We start from the raw sequence: 22241 nt of genomic DNA on the forward strand, positions 1-22241 counted from the left end.
TAACACATTCATCCATCTGAGGATCACTTTGCAGAACCTAAAAGATGCTCGGTAGTAATGTACCTCGAAAATGCTTCGCATATCGTCGATACCGCGTGAGAACTTGAATTTTTATTGTTCAGTACAAGAGCATCTGGACAAAATCACGCCACTTTGTTTCTTTCTTGCAAGCCATGTGTATGTATATTCATATCTGCAATAAAGACTCAGATTTACTAGAATATATCTGAAATGTCCTCTGCCTTTGCAGGTAGCCATGAAAGACGAGGATATTGTGATCACCGGTTTATCGGCTCGCTTCCCGCAAGCTGACCACCTGGTCGAGTTCAAGGAGAAGCTGTATGGGAATGTAGACTTCATCACGGATGACGAGGCTCGTTGGCCTAGGGGTACGTCTGCTTAGTTGCATATGCAATAACACTATAGCGTCATTTGCATACAGTCCGCTTTAATGAAATCACAATGGCTAGCTATGTCCGGAATGTGCACATATGCAGGAATTATGCGTTATTCGATCATAATAATTAAAAAAATCGATAGACTTCTCTTCCTGAATGCGGTTGACGCGCAAGCGTACGGGTGCTGAAGCGTACGTGACGCTATCGGCCCTCCGTGCGCCTTGACTGTCCGCATCACAAATCGTATTCAAGACAGGGCTCGTGCATGCGCGCCACATGCAGCAGCCGCCCGTGCAGAACCCCCCTTTGTAAACATTGACCGCGGACACTCGTTGTCAAAAGGCTGGAGTGAGGAATCGCAGCAGCAGCAGCGAGCGAAGTGACGTTCGTCGTTCTATCGCTTCAACGCAAACTCTGCGGTGAGAACACAGCACACGGAAAACTACGAGCCGTCGGTACACTTACATTGTGTCCGCAAAGCATATCACTTTCGCCATAAAGCGCCCACCACCGTGCGCGGCCGAAGTACAACGCCCCCACTCCATCCCCTCCCCCGGTGGCATGGTTCAATGCGAACGCCGGAAAACGGCACGCTCCCTCCCCTCGCGGAAGAGTTATTGAACCGCCATCGTCGTACACCCGTCGCACGCTTTCACTCGCACACCAGCGTAGGGCGCGTGGAGCCGATGTTACAGCGAGACGAACCTACTAAGTATACACCGCAAAGAAAATCAGCAGCAAGTGCCAGAGTAGGTCAACCCATCACGCATCCGCCTACCTTCCTCCTCCACTCAAAGTGCCCTACCCATTCCTCAAGGTGGCGGTACATGGCCGCGAACTGAGTGCGTTCCTTCGTACTATCCCCGACGCGCGATTTTCTTCACCTTTATGGTTTGCTTGCTTCGCGACCGCAGACAAACACCATCGATATCAAGAGCCGGCCAGTTACACTTACGTGTAACTCATGACTCATGGCAGTATTCTCTACGCAACCTTTTCTTACTCATGAACAATATGAAGATCAGTATAGCGTTTGCAAATTATTTTTGTTGGCAATAAAGAATGCGTACAAATCGTGCCAAATCCCAGTTTAGTGAAGCAAACACTGGGTTACGTACTCCCGCAGTACAAAACCTTGTGGATGTATAATTCTGAAAGAAAATCGACATTATTGCTAACTCAGCCCTAATAATTGAATCTCACGAGCTCACTGCAATATTTGAAACGCGAAATCTGAACCGCAGTCTAAAGTTTCAGGTTGCGTGCCAAGCAATCCAGGAAATGCAGGTTTCTTTCAGAACCCTTTGTCCGCATACTTTTCATCTCGGATGTACGTATGGTAACTTGGCGAGCTTACGTTGCTAGCGTAAAGGAAACATGGTAGCGCTTAGGCTATGGCAGCTAGAAGGAAAAGTTGAAGAACAGGCGACCGGCGGAGCGTAGCAGCAAATGTTGTCGGTAGCGGTGGCGCTGCTGTTGGGACTTCGACGGGCCTAATCACGCGGCATGCAGGGCGAGCGCGCAGTAAGGTCGGCGCCCATCGCCGCTCTGCTTAAAATGAAGCAACGTTTGCAGGGAATGTACAAATGCAAGCACAACGTGTAGGAGATGTATTGCGATTACCTCCCACTCGGGACACGTAACATACAGAATGTAAAGCGGCCAGAAGGTGCTATTCCTTGCTGATTTCTTTTTCTTTTTTTAAGCCTTGCCAAGTGAAGTAAGTGTATAGAGAGGCCAAAAAGTGTAGAGGGACAAGTAGCCAGTAGTAGTAGGATGCTATGAATCTACTTTCACTCTGTCTGGAGACTTTCTTTCCCATTTTTTCAACGTTTTTCTTAAGTTTTTCTCGCCCGCGCATGCCCATTTGATTTACACTCTTATTTTGCGTAGAGCCATTCACTTCATACTCTCTGCACCGATGGCCTGGGACCACGTGCATGATTCAATAAATCATGTTCCTTCCTTAACAACATCCATCCATTCAAAACGTGGGTGTGAACCCGAACGATGAACGTCTGTTCAGAAGGAAGTACGCACAGTACCGACAGTCTATCAAAAGCCTTGTCCACCTCTACAGGTCCTGCACATATCAAATAGCACTGGTTGGGGATAGGGTGTGTGAGCTGTTTTATTATTCTTGTACCTACAGAAAGATACAAACACAGAGCGTGATAGATTGTAAATTCAGTTGCATAGGTCTGCTATAAAGCTCAGGAAACACGAGACGTGAAAACACAATAAGAAAACAAAGCACCAGGTCAGAGCCTATTATGTCCTGCAGTGAAGCTGCGAATAGTGCATTCTTTGTTTTCTATGTTTCCTCGTCTGGTTTTCGCCTTTCAGCCAAAAAAATGCAGTCTTGGGATTGCACAGAAAATTTAAATCTGTTAGTTGCATCAATGTTATGTTTTCTGGAAGTAACTTTGCCGAAGCTATTCCATATTCGCTTCTTATCGCTTCTGTCTTCAGCATGCATTGAAGTTGTTCTAAACAAACTGCCTCGACGGAAGACGCCGAAAGACCAGGAGGTTCCGCGTCGCAACAATGAGCTACTGCGGTTTAAGATGAAAGCAGGCAGCCTAACAAGCCGCGCCTGTGCCACCTGTTGACGACAGGAATTGCTGCTTTGCTGAGAGCCACGTGCCGCCTGCCCACTTCTGGCCACCACACTTAGGCCAGCCGCTTTGATTTGAACTCGTCATTCCTGCTTGCTCTTTATCGTCAGAGCGCGAAGGCGAGAAGGATTGGTATATCATCAACTCTTACTTCGGGGAATGCATTTTGGGGATGTAGTATCAGTAATGCTTCGTCGCAATTCATTGGTTTGGCTATTCAATTTGGCGCCGCTTGTCCTTCGTAATGATAAGATCGTCGCAGTGAAATTCCATTGATTTGTATGTACGAGATGGCACCACAGCATTTCGTGTTTGTTCATGCGTTCGCAGTGCGGAACGTCCTGCCGTAAGTGTTTTCGTGAACAGGCGGGTAGCGGTGCTGTAACAGTTTTACGTGAGCCCATGTGCGCGGGCTCAGCGTGACAGTGACACTGATTAATCTCCACAAATAACAAAGTGCCATTACGGTACGGTTCGCCTACACAAAACACATATGCACCTTTAAATTTCATAACCGCTTCAATTACAGGTCTTCTGGGCTTGCCAGGAAGAATGGGCACAATTCGAGACATCTCGCGGTTCGACGCCAGCTTCTTTGGCGTGAACCACAAACAGGCGCACCTGATGGACCCGCAGATGCGGCTGCTGCTAGAGACCTCGTACGAGGCCATCATCGACGCCGGTTATGACCCGGCGACGCTGCGGGGTCGCAACGTGGGAGTCTTTGTTGGCTGTGGCACCTGTGATTCTGACGAAGCGTTCGGCATTAACACGGATAATATTGATGGTTACGGCTTAGCCGGAAGCAACCGAGCCATGTTGTCCAACCGCATCTCTTACTCACTGGATTTCAATGGTACGCATGCAAGCAGTTCAACCGAGGCGGGTCTGAGGTTGCTCTGTAGCTGATTGAGCAGGATACACAAGAAAACGCGCTTACGCAGACTGACGCGCAAAATATTGCTGCAACATTGCAGTGCAACATTGCATTCAAGATCAAGACATAAGTAGGCTACATATTTATTTATTTATTTATGTATTTATCTATTTACTTACTTATTTATTTATTTATTTTATAATTTCCAAGGCCTAGTAGGCACAACAGAAAGGAGTGGTGAAAGTATACAATATTTGCATTACAGGGGCGCTGTAACGTGAAGATATTCCCAACTTTTCTATTCCAATTCTGCAGTGAGCCCTCCGCGATTGGTAAAAAGCTTCTTTGAGCCACCCCCACTTCGCCTGTCTATAAAGCGGCGTCACAAAAACCGCGACAGCTCCACATCCGATATGACGAGTACACACTGATTATGCATGCTTAGACCATACAAAGGAAAAATATTTATTTCTGACTCCATTCTTTTTCTCCATTAGCTCTCTGCTATTGGTAAAATGTTCTCGTGCTGCGCCCACTTCGCCTGTCTATCACGCGACGTCAAAAAACCGGGAAAACTCATCTCGTGCAAGTGACGTGTACGCGTGAAAGATATATTAATATGCCTAACAAAACGGAATTCCTTTCTGAATAGCCAGAGACTGCCCCGTACCAAAACAAATAGAAGGTGGCTACCCACCGATTGCTCAGGCACTGGCTACTCGCACAAGCCGGAGAGCATGGATTTATTTGTGCATAATAAAACTTTTTGCGTGGCCGTGTTATCGAGCCCTTTCGGCATGTTTACAACGTCGCTCTGCCAACTCTTCTTTACTAAGGCATTCTTAACCTTCCGTTGCGCGCCACCGCGATTTTCGACCCGCCGCCACGATTTTTGTCCCGCCACCGCAAGCTGGTCGAAAAAGGCAGGGGGAAGCGGACCGATCGCAGACGTCTGCACCACACTTTTTATCTGGTTATCTATTTTCACTGTGCTTGCTCGGCCCCATCAATACCCTATCCACTGGAGCGTGCTCCTCGCCTTTTGTCACCAGCCAATCAGGTAAGAAAAACCGCTCTATGTAGGCATGTCATTTGTTTTGAAAACAAACAAAAGCGACCTCCTTTGAACAAGGAGGGCGTTTGATTGGGCTGTTGTGACAATGCTCCGGATAGCCACCCCATGCTCGCATCTGCGGTTGCTTAAATTTGACGTCAAGAAACTGGAATAAAAACACATTGGAATAATTTTATGTTATAGCGCCCCTGGACAAGAATAAAAAATTAAGCGATAAGGCACTTTGAACGGTGATCTTGCAGTTAGTGATGTCATAAATTGAGTCTGTGGAGGCGGAAAGGCGGTTCCATTCATCGTCCGTTCTTTGAAAAAAAAATAATGGCACAAATTAGTTCGACAAGACGGCACTTCAATTCTGTGTTGCTAAACGATGCGAGGCAATATGTAACTTGGTGTGGGGAAAGGTTTTCTTTAAGAGGAGGGCGAAAGTAACTTATTCTGTGAAAAAGACAGCGACGAGAGTTTTCGCGGCGAAACTAGAGGTCAGGTAGATTTATCAGGACGCTATAAGGATGTTCTATAAGCACGCTAGAAGGGCGTGAATAATTTCAGTAAATAAAATGGGCGGCGCTGTTCGCAATGCTTTCAAGGCAAATGGTACGATTGGCATGAGCAGGGTCCCATATGGCACAAACATATTCCAGTTTTGGACGGACAAGTGTTTTGTATGCAGTTGGCTTTAGTGAGGTGGGTGCTTATCCAAATTTTCGTCTCAAAAAGCCAAACCTTCGGTTATCATTGTCAGTGACATATTCAACATGCATATTCCATGAAAGGTTGCTGGTAATACAGAGGCCAAAATATTTATAGAAGTTAGCAACCGACCGGTCAGAACCATTAATAGAATATGGGATTATATCACAAGAGGTAGAGCTACAGGAGACGCGCATACTTTTGCATTTAGTTTTGCTAAGCTGCATTAGGCATTTTTTGCACCATTTGGATTCACCACCCGGGTCGGCCCGTAGCATACGGGAATCACTAAGGTTAGTTATTTTGCGATAGATGGTACAATCATCCGCGAACAACCTAATGGCTGAATTAGAGATACAGTCGGGAAGGTCACTAATATAGATGAGAAAAACCAAGCAACCGAACACCGATCCTTGCGGTACATTGGATGTTACGGAACAAGGTCTGGACGTAAGTTCGTTAGCGCTTACATACTGGCTCCTGTTAAAGAGGAAATCCTTTAGCCATGCAAATACATTGGGGTTAATATTACAGTCATATAATTGTTTAATGTGCCTTCAGCAGAAGACTGAAAGTTAAGCCAATGGCGCTGCTAGTAAACTAGTTCCTTGTCTGGCATCTAAAAAGCGTCTTCAGTGAAAACTGAAGCGGTGTACGACTTACCAGTGTGTACTATGCTCGCGATACACACATATGTGTTTCTAACTGTGATAGGAACTCTAAATGCTAAAGCAATAAATGGCTCATGAGGCGGAAATTGCAGCGTTGACGGCGTGACCACACGATCGTACAAAAGCGCTACGAACCCTCGAACTTTGATGGGAGTCGAACACACGAACTTTGGTGTTAATTACGGTGGTGGTAATTATACCACAGTTAATTAAGATAGAGTTCACCAAGGCAATCAAACACACGCCCTTTGGCGGTAGTCGAGCTTGTGTTAAGTGTTAAGGTGAAGTGAATTCAGCCACAGTTAATTAAGATAGAATTAAGTAAAGCACTTGAAACACGACCTTTGGTAAAAGTCGGACAGCCGACATTTTATGTTATTTATGGTTAAGCTGATTAAGTCACACTGAAATAAGGAAAGACTTTTGTTGGGAGTCGAGGCCACGACCTTTCGTTGAGGCATAATGTCTACGCATGTAGTGTAGCAGCTCAAAGCATGACAGCCTTTCAGTGCTACTAAATTTATATTGAGGGTAGACATTAGGAGGTCTTGTTTCTACTGGGAATTATCTGAAGCAGCAAATATGAACTGTTCATACATCTACTAGGCGAAATTACGAGATCCGACTTCACCCCTCGCGTTGTGTTCTGCTCAACATTTCTAGGCCCAAGCATCACGATTGATACAGCCTGTTCATCGACATTGTCAGCCCTAAACCACGCCGTGCTGGCAATGCGTTCCGGCCAGTGCGAGGCAGCCATTGTAGGCGGCAGTGCGGTTTCGCTCACGCCTCGTACATCGCTAAGCTTCCTCCGTTTCGGCATGCTGTCACCGGACGGGATGTGCAAGCCATTCGACGCTCATGGTACGCTCCCCTTCTTCCTATTTATAAGTGACCGTCATACAATTCTGTCTTGTGCCATTCGGCCAAATACTAGTGCATTTAATGGGGGTTTTAACGTTCCACTTGAAATCACCGTGTTTGGCACGCTTGTGATTATGTTATGTAGTGTCTTGTGTGACGGTGGGAGCCACCACCATATTTATATCGTAGCCCGACAGGTGAATACCACTGAGTGTTTCAAGCACTCACACTTCATTCTCTTATCCATCACTCATGCAATTAATCAGTGTTACCACGGGTAAAAAATAGTTGGGAACTTTCGCTTAAAAAATATAGCATAAATCAGAAGAATATTTGTGCCGGTGATAGAAGTATACTAAACGAAGTTTTTGACAGCGCGTATCTAGTGTTCATGGTTACTTCCATAATATGCCGTCTGCTAGTCAATAACACAGTGAAATGACCTCCTAAAGCATTGTGTAATCTATTGGTGTTGTACGTGGCATTAAATAAGCACAGATGAGCCTCTTTTGGGTCAGTAGGTTAAAGAAAGAAAGAGCAAAGGCTACTGTTTGATGTCGAGCCTGATTACAGATTATATGCATGGGTCGTAGTCACATTAGAATTCATTGTTCCAAAGTTACTATTGAAGCTGTCAGCTATTGCAGAAGCGTCACTTTTGATTGTGACATTAACAAAGGTACCACCTATGGCATTTACACTGCACGTGTTTTGAGCAGTGCTTCTATTTCTCCACGTTGCGTTGACGCTACCCTGCGCGAATTTAATTCTTGCGTCAAAATAGTTCCCTTGGAACTTCTAATTTGATTTCTCAGTCTATTCGTGTATGCCGTATACATGTTTTCTTAACTGACGTTGCGTGGATTTAGCTTTAGTTTCTTAAGTCGGTTGTCTGTATAATTCATTGAATTTAGGATGCCGGAACCTTTGCACCACTACGAATGCGCACAATGCCTTCTTTAGGTCTCTCAATGCCCCCGCTTTATCCTCTTGGCAGCTGTGATCCCCGCAAAAACATTGCAGAAATTGGAGCGCTTACCTTTCTGCTAACGTGCAAGTCCAGAGGGAAGCTAGATAGAATGGCAGAGAGCAGTGGGGAAAGGAGGCACAAATGAGTAGAACCGACGCGCTCGTGAAACGAGTGAGTACCAGCATCGTCAATACTCTGTAGCAGTTTCCATACAAAGGGGAGGAGGGAGGGAGTGAGGAAAGGTGACTTGAGAAGGCAAGGAAACGCTACGACTATAGTCCCGACCGCGCTTGCGGGCAAACGGTACAAATTTAGGTTTAAGGTATGCTACGGAACGTTTCTGCTATTTCAGAAAAGGACCATGCAAATTTTTCAAGCAGGCAACTTACGCAGGGCGTGCAGCAGTAGAGCCGCATTAAAGCAAATCGTAGGCTATAGGCGATACTACGGAAGCAGTCACACGTCAAATCAACACTTTTGTGCCCACCGTGGTAGCTTTGTGGCTATGGCATTGCTCGAGCTCACGGGTTTGATCGGGACCACGGCAACCACACTTTGACGGGGAGAAATAAATCATGCTCGTACATTTAGATTTAGGGACACGTTCACGCGGTATCGAAATTATTCCGGAATCCGCCACTAGGGTGTGCCTCATAATCCGATTGCGGTTTTGGCACGTACAGTTCCCAAATTCAATTAAAGTTTAATACTTCTGCCCCGATGTGAAGTACTACGTGAGGCGATCACTCTGCTCGACCCTCTCAGTGATTGTGAAGTATGACCCACAATAACGCCTATAACAAACAGCTCCCCATGTGTGTACTGGAGACAAACCATAGTGGTGCACACCAGGTAACGTTTACTATCTACTCACCACTCTCGTGTTAGACAAAAAGTTGAAGAAATTGAGCATGCGCTGTAAACATCACTGCTGATTATCGTCAATCAGCGCGAACAGCAGGGAAAGTTTCGCTAACATCGATTGCCACAGTATGTGAAATCCGCATATATTATTGTGTCCGAACTTTGTTCATTGTCGTCACCGATTCTAAAGAGACAGCGTTTTGAAGACCCAGCTTGCTCGTGCGACGCGAATAGTGGTGTTTGTTCTCGCACATATGCAAGCATGACTCATTATCCGGGACGGAGAGCGATAGATGTAAAATAGCGAGCCAACTTATTCCATGAGTTAGATTTCTACCACCTAGGACTCTGTTCGCCGTCATCATCCAGCTTTCAGCGTAGCGTGTTTCCTAATCCCCAGTGTTAGCAGCGGTTGTGTATTCACTATCTCTACAACATGATAATATTTCATGTAGCTCCGGATATAAAAAAATGCACTAAGAAAGAAAAATTAGATTTATGCGCTTACGGTGGAAAGAGAGAATTCAAATTCAGAAATTTTGACCAAATGCCGCGCCTGTTGCAAGTGTATGTCGCTTTGAAGATAAGCACTGGGAAGAAAAGTAATAATTGTACATTAACTAATGCAATGCAATTATCAGCGTACACTCTAACCGAGGGAGGCTTGCTAAGTGTACGGATAAGTTAATGCGATAGCCATTGTTGCGCAACCTTCTGAGTAATATGTACATGAATGTAATCCCTTTTACGCAGCTCTTGGATGAAAATGAGATCTTTAATAATTTCTTTGGGTGCTGGACTGAATCAAAGCTACGTCGCACGTGTTGCTAAAGCACATCAGCCGGACGCTTTAGAGCTGGGCTAGAGATACTCGTGAGCAGAGAGGGAACAATTCCCAGTGTTTTCACACACCGACGCGCCATGCATCTGGGAAGCAATGAGGGGAATTCGCAATAGTGCCGCTAGATGGCGCAGCAGGTCCTCAATGATCTGGTAGACGTTATGCAGCAGGCGATAAAACAGACGCTGCAAAAAAATGTTCGATTGGAACGAGGAACAAGCACATGTAGTAGTGGAACAAAGAAATAAAGCAAGCTATGAAAGAGCGTAAGCAGGCTTCTAAGGATCATCGAGAAGCCGAAAATTTCAGATAACGCAAAGAGGAGGTGCTGATTAGATTAAGATATACCGAGAAAGGAAAAGGGTTGCTAGTGAGCTCGTGCAACAGAATATAAATGCACAAGTGAACTTTGACTGAACAACACGCGCGAAAGAGACAAAGGCGCCCTCAAATGAGTTGAAAATCTTCTAAGAGCACTCAGAGCTGCAACTAAAAATCGCAAACAGCTATAATGAATCAAGAAGATAACATCTTCGAAGGAGACGATGCGTTGAGCTACATGAGGGATGTTATTATGTATAAGTGCGGCAAGTAGAATGTATTAAGTATTACGCATAAGTAGTTCAGACCCAAACACATCCAGCGACAACAAAGAAGCCTGAGGCATCAAAATTTAGCATAGAATGCTTTTACAGAGAAAAAAGCAGAAGAAAATACCCCTTATAACTCAGACTGGGACCTCATGATATGCAATACAGCTCGGTCAAAGAGCGATTCATTAACAGCAAAAAAATCTCGGTTGGATGGCGTGAAAGAGAGATGAACCTTATCTACAAAGACAAATGTGATAACGATAAGAAGAGCCCGTAGGGGCGGGTTACGGTAACGTCGGTAACATATAGAATGTCAATGCAAGCCATAACATTAGAACTCTCGAAGTGGGTGGAGGAAAATGATGTTCTGGGCGAACCAGAGAATGGGTTCAGAATAGGCAGACGCGTGGAGGATATGTTTCCAGTAAGCACACAGAGATATCATGCGCTCAGAATATACCTATATGGATAACATTTCTAGATATTAAGGGAGCCTAAATCGATAAAACGCCTGTTTCAAGTCTTGTGGCAGCGCCGTCTGTCACACAAGGTGGCGCTTGAAAGTGAACGAGAAAACTGTAATGAGGAGCGTGTGTGGCACGCAGGATGGGATGCATGGGCAGGAGAAAGAGAACAGCCGAAGACGAGCTGACCCATTGCGTCTGCGTCTCAAGGCTTGTTCGTCCCCGACGACGAAGCCTAGTGTTTCTTTCGAACAGGTTCTCGCCTTTACTTTTGGTGCCAAAACCTGGCCACGATGCAGGGAGCTTTCGAGCCTGTGACAACTTTGACAGGTAATTGTTAAGGGGTATTCACAAGCACAGAGACATAGGTGATGATTTCGCGGAACTGCTTAAGGAGATAGACAACCGAGTATAAACTGTATGGAGAGGCTGAAAAGGTAATGAAGTGGTGGAAGGTCACCAATGACTGAAGCAAGAATGTCCTTTGTCTCCATTGTTAACGCTTTATGTTCAGAGCATAGAAAGACGACTAGAAAACAGATAATTAGGACTTGATTTATCCTAAACGTGCAATGGACAAAGGGTGCAACAGGAGTTCCCAAGAGTGATGTATGAGGACGACTTCTTGCTATTAGCGGAGAATTCAAGATATTCACAGAGATTTCAGAATATGTGTGCCTATGCAGCGAAAAATTTAGGTCTTAAGTTTAGGACAGAGAAAACGGAAATTACGATCCTTAATGAAAGCAAAAAACGAGTAATTCATCATCATCATTATCACCCTACACTTATGTCCACTGGCGGACCAAGGCCTCTCCCAGTGCAGTGATGTGTATTGAGCCCTGTTCTTCACCAATTGCTTCCAACTTACGCTAAATAATTTCCTAATTTCATCACCCCACCTATTTTTCTGCCAACTTTGACCGCGCTTCCCTTCCCTTGGCACACATTCTGTAACTCTAAAGGTCCACCGGGTATTCGTCCTCTCATTACGTGGCCTGCACAGCTCCTTTCTGTTCTATTAATGTCAATCAGTATATCGGCTATTCCTGCTCCCTCGCTGATCTATACCGCTCTTTTCCTTTCTCTTAACGTTATGCATAAGATTTTTCGTTCCACAGCTCCTTGCGAGCTGCTTAACTTGTTCTCGAGCTCCTTTATCAGTCTCCAATTTTGTGCCCAATTTGTTAGCACCGCTAAAATGCAGTGATTGTCCACTTTCCTTTTCATTGCTACTGGTCAGCTCTCAGTCCGGTTCTGGCGATGTCCGCCGTATGCCCTCCAGCCAATTGTTAGTCCAGCAAATTTCTACCTCCTGATCAGAAACCCCTATGAATAATTGACCTAGGTAAACATTTTCCTTCACTGACTCTAGAGGCCGACTGGCGATGCTGAACTCTTGTACCCCTGCCAGGCTGTTCATCATTACCTTCGTGTTCTGCATATTAATATTCAACCCCATCCTTAAACATCCTCTGTTAAGGTCCTCAGTTATTTGTTCCAGTTTGTCCCCAGTGTTGCTGAGCAGAGAAATGTCACAATCTGCAAACCGAAGGTTGCTGAAATATTCGCCGTTGACCCTCAACTCTAAGCCTTCCCAGGTTAATACCTTGAATACTTCTAAGCATACAGAGAATAGCATTGGAGAGATTGCATCTCCTTGCCTGACTACTCTCTGTATAGGTATCTTTCTACTTTTCTTGTAGAGAACCGAGGTAGCTGTGGAATCTATGTAAATATTTCCCAAGATATTCACGTATGCCTCCTGGACTCCTAGATTACGTAATCTTTCTATGAATGCTGCATATCTCTACTAAATCAATAACCTTTTCATAACCGATAAAAGACATAGAGAGAGGGTACTCTGCAGATTTCTCGATTATCTGATTCGTGACATGGATGGAATCCAATGCAGAGCAACGCTTCCTGAAGCTAGCCTGTTCTCATAGTTGACTGAAGCCAAGTGTTGCCCTCATTCTATTGGAAATCATCTTGGAGAAACTTTTGCATATTAATCAAAGAAAGCTAATGGGCCTGTTGTTTTCATTTCTTTAACGTCTCTCTTTTTTGTGGATAAGTATGCAGTTGGCATTCTTCCAGTTCTTTCGAACACTTGCAGTCGCGAGAGATTCCATATAAAGGACCACAAGCTTTTCAAGCATATATCCTCCATCTTTGAATAAATCGACGTTTATTCCATCTTCTCCTGCCACCTTACTTCGGGTTATGTCTTGCAAGGCCTTTCTAACTTCATCGTTAGTTACAGAAAGAACGTCTGTATCCTGTTCATTACTACTTGAACGAAGGTAGCGTGGCTGCTCTAGGTACTGTACAGGTCAGTGCAGAATTGTTCTGCTGCATTTAGTACACCTTCTAAATGGCTGATGACAACACTCCGCTTATCTTTCAGTGCATACATCCTGGCTTGTGCTATGCCAAATTTTATTCTCGCTAATTTCATGCCCAGTCCATTTTTTTCTCTTTCACACGTTATCATTTCGAATATTCCTTACTTTCTGCTTGTTGATCAGTTGTGGCCATTGTGCGAATTCTATCTGATCTCTTGAGTTGGACAATTTTATATTTTGTCGCTTCTTTATAAGGTCGCTGGCTAATTGGGAAAGCTTACCTGCGGGTTGGCCGGGTGTCTTACCTCCCACTTCAAGTGCTGCTTTTAAAGCCAGCCTAGTTAGTGTTTCATTCACAATCTCTATGTCATCTTCATCTCTCTATTCTGAAGCTGCATATTTGTTTGCAAGCACCATCCTGAATTGCTATGCTTTTACCCTTAATGCGTCTACGTTGGCCTGCTTCTTCTTGATTGATTCTACACTTCCTCGCTTCATATTGAGGCAAATGCTAGACCTCACTAACCTATGGTCACTACGCTTCACCCTACCTAGCACTTCTACGTCCTGCACTATGCTGCTATCGGCAGAGAGTATTAAATCTGTTTCATTTCTTATTTCACCTTTAGGGCTTCCTGTTGCTACGCTTCCTGAAGACAGTATTCATTATCCGGAGCTCATTCCTCTCCGCGAATTCGACTAACATCTTTCCTCTATTTCTGCTAGAAACAATGCCATATTTACCAATTGCTTGTTCACGAGCCTGCTTTTTTCTCACTTTTGCATTGAAGCCGCCCATGACTACTGTACATTGTGTTTGCACTTTTCTCATTGCTAATTCAATATGGCGGCCTGTTCGGACAGGCCGCCATTGGAATCTGAACCTGGCAACGTTTAACGTTGGAACGTTATCTAGTGAGGCGACTCTAGCAGTGTTATTGAAGGAATTAGAGGGTAGTAAATGGGATATAATAGGACTCAGTGAGGTTAGGAGGACGAAAGAAGCATATACTATGCTCAAAAGCGGGCACGTCCTGTGCTACTGGGGCTTAGAGGAGAGACGAGAACTAGGAGTCGGATTCCTGATTAATAAGGATATAGCTGGTAACATTCAGGACATCTATAGCATTAACGAGAGAGTGGCAGGTCTTCTGAAACTTAATAACAGGTACAAAGTGAAGTTCATACAGGTCTACGCCCCTACATCCAGTCATGATGACCAGGAATTCGAAAGCTTCTATGAGGACGTGGAATCGGCGAAGGGTAAGGTCAAAACAAAATACACTATACTGATGGGCGACTTCAATGCCAAGGTAGGCAAGAAGCAAGCTGGAGACAAGTGAGTGGGGGAATATGGCACAGGCTCTAGGAATAGCAGGGGAGAATTATTAGTAGAGTTCGCAGAACAGAATAATATGCGGATAAGGAATACCTTCCGCTAGCGGGATAGCCGAAAGTGGACGTGGAGGAGCCCGAATGGCGAGACTAGAAATGAAATAGACTTCATACTCTGCGCCAACCCTGGCATCATACAAGATGTGGACGTGCTGGGCAAGGTGCGCTGCAGTGACCATAGGATGGTAAGAACTCGAATTAGCCTAGACCTGAGGAGGGAACGGAAGAAACTGGTACATAAGAAGCCGATCAATGAGTTAGTGGTAAGAGGGAAAATAGAGGAATTCCAGAACAAGCTACAGAACAGGTATTCGGCTTTAACTCAGGAAGAGGGCCTTAGTGTTGAAGCAATGAACCACAATCTTGTGGGCATCATTAAGGAGTGTGCAGTAGAAGTCGGTGGTAACTCCGTTAGACAGGATACCAGTAAGCTATCGCAGGAGATGAAAGACCTGATAGTGCCTGCGGATCCGGATCATGAGACTGAAATAATCAGAAGAATAAGAATGGGCTGGGGTGCGTTTGGCAGGCATTCTCAGACCATGAACAGCAGATTGCCGTTATCCCTCAAGAGAAAAGTTTATAACAGCTGTGTCTTACCAGTACTCACGTACGGGGCAGAAACCTGGAGGCTTACGAAAAGGTTTCTACTTAAATTGAGGACGACGTAACGAGATATGGAAAGAATAATGATAGGTGTAACGTTAAGGGATAAGAAAAGAGCTGATTGGGTGAGGGAACAAACGCGAGTTAATGATATCTTAGTTGAAATCAAGAAAAAGAAATGGGGGGGGGCATGGGCAGGACACGCAATGAGGAGGAAAGATAACCGATGGTCATTAAGAGTTACGGAATGGATTTCAAGGGAAGGGAAGCGTAGCAGAGGGCGGCAGAAAGCTAGGTTGGTGGATGAGATTAAGAATTTTGCAGGGACAACATGGCCACAATTAGTACATGACCGGGGTAGTTGGAGAAGCATGGGGGAGGCCTTTGCCCTGCAGTTGGCGTAACCAGGCTGATGATGATGATAATGAAAGACCTGATCAAGAAACGCCAATGTATGAAAGCCTCTAACCCTACAGCTAGAATAGAACTGGCAGAACTTTCGAAGGTAATCAAAAATCGTAAGACAGCTGACATAAGGAACGATCATATGGATAGAATTCAACGTGCTCTCAGGAACGGGGGAAGCCTAAAAGCAGTGAAGAAGAAGCTAGGAATAGACAAGAATCAGATGTATGCGTTAACAGACAAAGCCGGCAACATCATTACTCATATGGATGAGATAGTTCAAGTGATTGAGCAGTTCTATAGAGATTTATAAAGGAACAGTGGCACCCGCGAAGATACTGTGAGAGATAATAGTCTAGAGGAATTTAAAATCCCACAAGTGACGCCGCTAAAAGTAAAGAACGCCTTGGGAGCTACGCAAAGGGGGAAGGCAGCTGGGGAGGATCAGGTAACAGCAGATTTGTTGAAGGATGGTGGGCAGAATGTTCTAGAAAAACTGGTCACCCTGTATACACAATGCCTCATGACCTCTAGCGTACCGGAATCTCGGGAGAACGCTAACATAATCCTAATCCATAAGAAAGGGGACGCCAAAGACTTGAAAAATTGTAGACCGATCAGCTTACTGTCAGTTGCCTACAAACTATTTACTAAGGTAATCGCAAATAGAATCAGGAACACCTTAGACTTCTGTCAAGCAAAGGACCAGGCAGGATTCCGTAAAGGGTACTCAACAATACACCATATTCGTACTATCAATCTGCCTTAAGAGACAAAGCCGGCAATATTGTTACGTAGGAAGACACCGACGAAAAGCTATTTACAAGTATATTTACAAGGCGATACGCCGCAGTTGACCAAGAGGCAACAGCCCGCGCTAGCTTCCAATCGTCGTCTTCGTCTTCTTCCTGCTCGGCTCTTCGTCATTGGAAATACTACCCCGTAGCACTACCCCCGGCGGCAAAAGCGCCGTCCCGGAGCGACTAAAGGCCGGACGCTGAAGCAGTGTAGTAGCTCTTGAGCCTACTGACGTGCACGACATCACTAGACGCCAGAATAGATGACGAGGTAGAGCTCACAGCAGCAATTTCGTACGTCACAGGCGTCACCTGGCGCAGGACGCGGTAGGGCCCTGTGTATCGCGAAAGGAGCTTTTCGGAAAGTCCGACGTGACGAGAGGGCGACCACGGGAGCACGAGCGCACCAGGTGACAACTGTACGTCACGGTGGCGGGCGTTGTACTGACGTTGCTGCGTGGTTTGCGAGTCCGTCAGTCGAGCACGGGCAAGCTGGCGTGCATGGTCGGCGAGGGCGATGGCGTCGCGCGCATACTCGGTTGTTGAGGTCGCAGCAGGAGGAAGTACCGTGTCAAGGGGCAAGGTCGGTTCGCGACCGTAGAGTAGATAAAATGGAGAAAATCTGGCGGTGTCGTGCCGGGAAGAATTGTAAGCAAAGGTGACGTAAGGAAGGGCAACGTCCCAGTCGTGGTGGTCCTTCGAAACGTACTTGGACACCATGTCGGTAAGAGTACGGTTTAACCGCTCTGTCAGGCCATTGGTTAGAGGATGATATGAGGTAGTCCGCTTGTGTTGAATAGAGCAGGAACGCACAATGTCGGCGATAACTTTCGAGAGGAAGTTACGACCACGGTCAGTAAGCAGCTGTCGCGGGGCGCCATGCACTAAGATAATTCCACGCAAGAGAAAGTCCGCGACGTCAGTGGCGCAACTGGTAGGTAGAGCCCGCGTGATAGCGTATCGGGTGGCGTAATCAGTTGCGACGGCTACCCACTTGTTACCAGAGGATGACGTGGGAAAGGGACCAAGGAGGTCTAATCCAACACGAAAAAACGGTTCCACAGGGACGGTGATTGGCTGCATATGACCGGAAGGTAGCACCTGAGGCGTTTTCCGACGCTGGCAGGGATCACAGGCAGCAACATAGCGCCGGAAGGAGCGAGCGAGACCAGGCCAATAGAAGCGCCGGCGGACGCGGTCGTACGTGCGGGTTACCCCAAGATGTCCTGCAGTTGGTGCGTCATGCATCTCAAAGAGCACAGTCTGTCGTAGATGTTTTGGCACGACAAGAAGAAGATCAGGGCCATCAGGGAGGAAGTTCCTTCGGTACAGAATGCCGCCCTGGAGGACATATCGGCGAACGGATGCGTCGGTAGGTGTAGAGCGCAGACACTCGATGAGTGCTCGCAGCGATAGGTCTCGGTACTGCTCATCGGCGATGTTAGCGAAGGCAGACACAGAGAAAATGCCGTCGGCGGTACTACTGTCGGCGTCGTCAGGCTCGTCTACTGGGTAGCGAGACGGGCAGTCAGCGTCCTTGTGTAGTCAGCCAGATTTGCAGGTGACAGAGAACGAATATTCTTGGAGGCGTAAGGCCCAGCGACCAAGTCTTCCTGAAGGGTCTTTCAATGAGCATAACCAACAAAGCGCGTGATGGTCTGTGATAACGGAAAAGTGTCGGCCATATAAGTATGGGCGGAACTTCGCAACCGCCCAAACTAGGGCCAGACACTCACGCTCAGTGATGGAATAGTTGCGCTCCGCGGGCGAGAGGAGCCTGCTCGCGTAACCGATAACCCCGTCGTGGCCACGCTGGCGTTGGGCCAGTACTGCGCCAATTCCGTGACCGCTGGCATCAGTACGGACTTCGGTAGGCGCAGAGGGATCGAAATGGGCCAGAACGGGAGGCGTTGTGAGAAGATCGATGAGAAGCGAGAATGCAGAGGCCTCGTTGTCGCCCCACTGGAAAGGGGCGTCTTTCTTCAAAAGCTCGGTTAGTGGTCGTGCTATGGCCGCGAAATTCTTGACGAAACGGCGGAAGTACGAGCAAAGGCCGATGAAGCTGCGCACATCCTTGACACACTTCGGAACTTCCTTATATTACTTATATGGATAATATAGTTCAAGTGGCTGAGGAGTTCTATAGAGATTCATACAGTACCAGTGGCACCCACGATTATAATGGCAGAGATTGGAGTCTAGAGGAATTCGACATCCCACAGGTAATGCCGGAAGAAGTAAAGAAAGCCTTGGGAGCTATGCAAAGGGGAAGGCAGCTGGGGAGGATCAGGTAACAGCAGATTTGTTGAAGGATGGTGGGCAGATTGTTCTAGCGAAACTGGCCACCCTGTATACGCAGTGCCTCATGACTTCGAGCGTACCGGAATCTTGGAAAAACGCTAACAAAGCCTAATCCATAAGAAAGTGGACTCCAAAGACTTGAAAAATTATAGACCAATAAGCTTACTGTCCGTTGCCTACAAAGTATTTAGTAAGGTAATTTCAGATAGAATCAGGAACACTTTAGACTTCCGTCAATCAAAGGACCAGGCAGGATTCCTTAAAATCTACTCAACAATAGACCATATTCACACTACCAATCAGGTAATAGAAAAATTTGCGGAATATAACCAACCTTTATATATAGCTTTCATTGATTACAGAAAGCGTTTGATTCAGTCGAAACCTCAGCAGTCATGGAGGCATTGCGGAATCAGGATGTAGACGAGCCGTATGAAAAAATACTGAAAGATATCTAAAGCGGCTCCACGGCCACCCTATTCCTCTATAAAGAAAGCAACAAAATAAAAAAAAAGAGATGCGTCAGGCAGGGAGATACGATCTCTCCAATGCTATTTACAGCGGGCTTACAGGAGGTATTCAGAGACCTAGATTGAGGAGAATTGGAGATAAGAGTTAATGGAGAATACCTTAGTAACTTGCGATTCGCTGATGATATTGCCTTGCTTAGTAACTCACGGGACCAACTGCAATGCATGCTTACTGACCTGGAGAGGCGAAGCCGAAGGGTGGGTCTAAAAATTAATCTGCAGAAAACTAAAGTAATGTTTAGCAGTCTCGGAAGAGAACAGGATTTTACGATAGGTAGTGAGGCACTAGAAGTGGTAACGGAATACATCTACTTAGGATAGGTAGTGACCGCGGATCCGGATCATGAGACTGAAATAATCAGAAGAATAAGAATTGGCTGGGGTGCGTTTGGCAGGCATTCTCAGATCATGAACAGCAGGTTGACATTATTCTCAAAAGAAAATTTTAAAATATCTGTGTCTTACCAGAACTCACGTACGGGGCAGAAACCTGGAGGCTCACGAAAAGGGTTCTGCTTAAATTGAGGACGACGCAACGAGCTATGGAAAGAAGAATGATCGGTGTAACGGTAAGGGATAAGAAAAGAGCAGATTCGGTGAGGGAACAAACACGAGTAATTGACATCATTGTGGAAATCAAGAAAGAGAAATGGACATGGGCAGGACATTTAATGAAGAGGGAAGATAACCGATGGTCATTAAGGGTTACGGACTGGATTCCAAGAGAACGGAAACGTAGCAGGGGGCGGCATAAAGTTAGGCGGGCGGTTGAGATTAAGAAGTTTGCAGGGACGACATGGCCACAATTATCACATGACAGGGGTTGTTGGAGAAGTTTGGGAGAAGCCTTTGCCCTGCAGTGGGCGTAACCAGGATGATGATGATGATGATGATGCTGATGATGATGATGGTGATGATGATGAATTCAACATTTTCATGAAGCTGATCTATGTCTTCCTCATCGTGAATAGATTTCGGAGCGTCGCCTTTAATACATTCATTCTATACACCTCATATTGAGCTTTATTATGACTACCGCTACCTTCTCGTTTATGCTGTAAAATTTGTCAATGTTGCCCGCTATGCCCTTATGAATTAGGAGTTCTACCTGGTTTTGTCTCTTATCCGGAAGTACTCTGTTGCAGAGGAGGTGGCCGTTAGTAAGCACTGTATAGCCTCCCGAGTTCTTCTCACTAAGGCCAATAATATACCATGCAATGCCTCATAATTCCTCAGAGAGACTTACTACGCTAGCTTCACTCACGAGGGCTCGTGTGTTGAACGTAGGAGTAATGACGGAGTTAGGAGCTGAATACTGTACCTGGAAGGCCAAATCCTGCTCTGGGGAGGGAGTGTCTTTTTTTGTAGCTTAGTGGGCCTTCCTAATTTGGTTGCGCCTGGACTTGTATCGCCCTACTTGCACGCAGCATTTCTTGCCGATGTCAGACGCCGTCAGAAGCTATGAGATGTGGTGTACTGGAGTAAGGTTCGAACTTACCACCCTCTGACTAGAAGTTCGATGTTCGGCCTCTGCTCAACGCCACCTACGACGAGTACTTACATGGTCCCAATTAATCAGAAAGTCATACCCATAGTGAAGCAATATACAATCCACCTCGCAATACACATCGGTGTATACATGAACAAGTGAAAGGCTTACTCAAGCACCCACCGAGGCTATATAAAAATAAAGGGGAAGCGGAATGCTGCAGTAATGAAATACACAGCACTGGGGGCCACAATAAATATGAGGCGGTGCGTGTAATCTGAAAAATAGTAATGGTGCCAGCGCTGGCATTCACAAGTGCAGATCTATGCTTGTAATCGGACAGTTTGTCCTAGGTGAATGTTAGCCAAAGATCGGTCGACCGGTTGGCTTTTATAGCCAAACTATAACCACAAATGAGGCAGTGCTGAGTCACATGGGTTGGGTCTCTTTTCAAAACAGAGAAGCGCAGAGCAAAATTGGTTTTAAAGAAAGATTCGGCAACCGGGATAAAAATGAATAGGGGGCTAAAGCTCATAACTATAACTAGCTGGAAAGCGTGGACAGAGGATGAGTTTTTAGAAACAGGGCAATAAAGTTGGAATGGAACTAATGGGTACTTGAAACGGTAAACGGATAACAAGGAGTGATCAGAAAGATAGTTATAGAAACAGAGACAGCGAATTGGGTGGAAATAATGGAAAGAAGAAAGGCAATGGAGATATGCAAGAATGGAATAACGGCAGTGCAAGAATACCATATACAAGAATAACGCAAACGGCTGTGTCTTGCTATTTCAGGCTCCAGCTGGTTGCCTAAGCCCAAAAACATACTAAAGCAAATACTCGCCACAAGATGAGGAATGTGTGTGCTGGAGCAGTAGTTTGGAGATCGCTTAGCACACCCTAATGCAATATGAAGGAATTAACCCCGTGAGAGCCTAGATAATGTCCATCTTTCAGGAGGACTTGGAATTAAATTCGACGGAAGCATCAACCGGTAAGCAGTCGACACAAGGAAGATCCGCTTATAGTATTGGTGGAAAAAAAGCAGGGAAGAGATTGATGACACTGGATCCATTACACGCATAGGTAGCGGCCCCAGGTGTATAGATAACTTTTGAGGAAGAGAAAAAAGATTAGGAGTTGCTTACATGTTAGAATGAAAAACATGTATAGTATATTTATATTACTCACGTAGGCTAGAGGACTATTTCTCACCGCCGCGATTCAAAGGGGATGCCAGTAAATTGTTATTATCTTCAATATCGAACTGCGAGAGAGGAGCAACGCCAGCCGTACACATCTCATACAAGACGTGTTTTGGCGGTAGCAATATTGCGTGTTCCTACATTGGCCCAATGCTAACCGCATTACGTCGGCATTCGCCGTGACAAGTATTTCCCCAGACTATCATTAAAAGAAATGCCGCCGAAAGCTACAGGA

At 45.8% G+C, this 22241-nt stretch overlaps 1 protein-coding gene across 1 annotated transcript in view; it reads left to right on the forward strand.

Moving 5' to 3' along the window:
• The first annotated feature begins 255 nt into the window (after window positions 1–255).
• Window positions 256–22241, forward strand: part of LOC142576596 (fatty acid synthase-like) — a 192089-nt gene continuing 170103 nt past the window's right edge. The window contains exons 1-3 of the mRNA XM_075686790.1: window positions 256–389; window positions 3546–3872; window positions 6996–7196. Coding sequence (XP_075542905.1) covers window positions 257–389; window positions 3546–3872; window positions 6996–7196 — 661 coding nt within the window. The 5' untranslated portion in view covers window position 256. The remainder of the gene's footprint in view (window positions 390–3545; window positions 3873–6995; window positions 7197–22241) is intronic.

The sequence above is a fragment of the Dermacentor variabilis genome, chromosome 3, assembly GCF_050947875.1.
Source record: "Dermacentor variabilis isolate Ectoservices chromosome 3, ASM5094787v1, whole genome shotgun sequence".
Lineage (NCBI taxonomy): Eukaryota > Metazoa > Arthropoda > Arachnida > Ixodida > Ixodidae > Dermacentor > Dermacentor variabilis.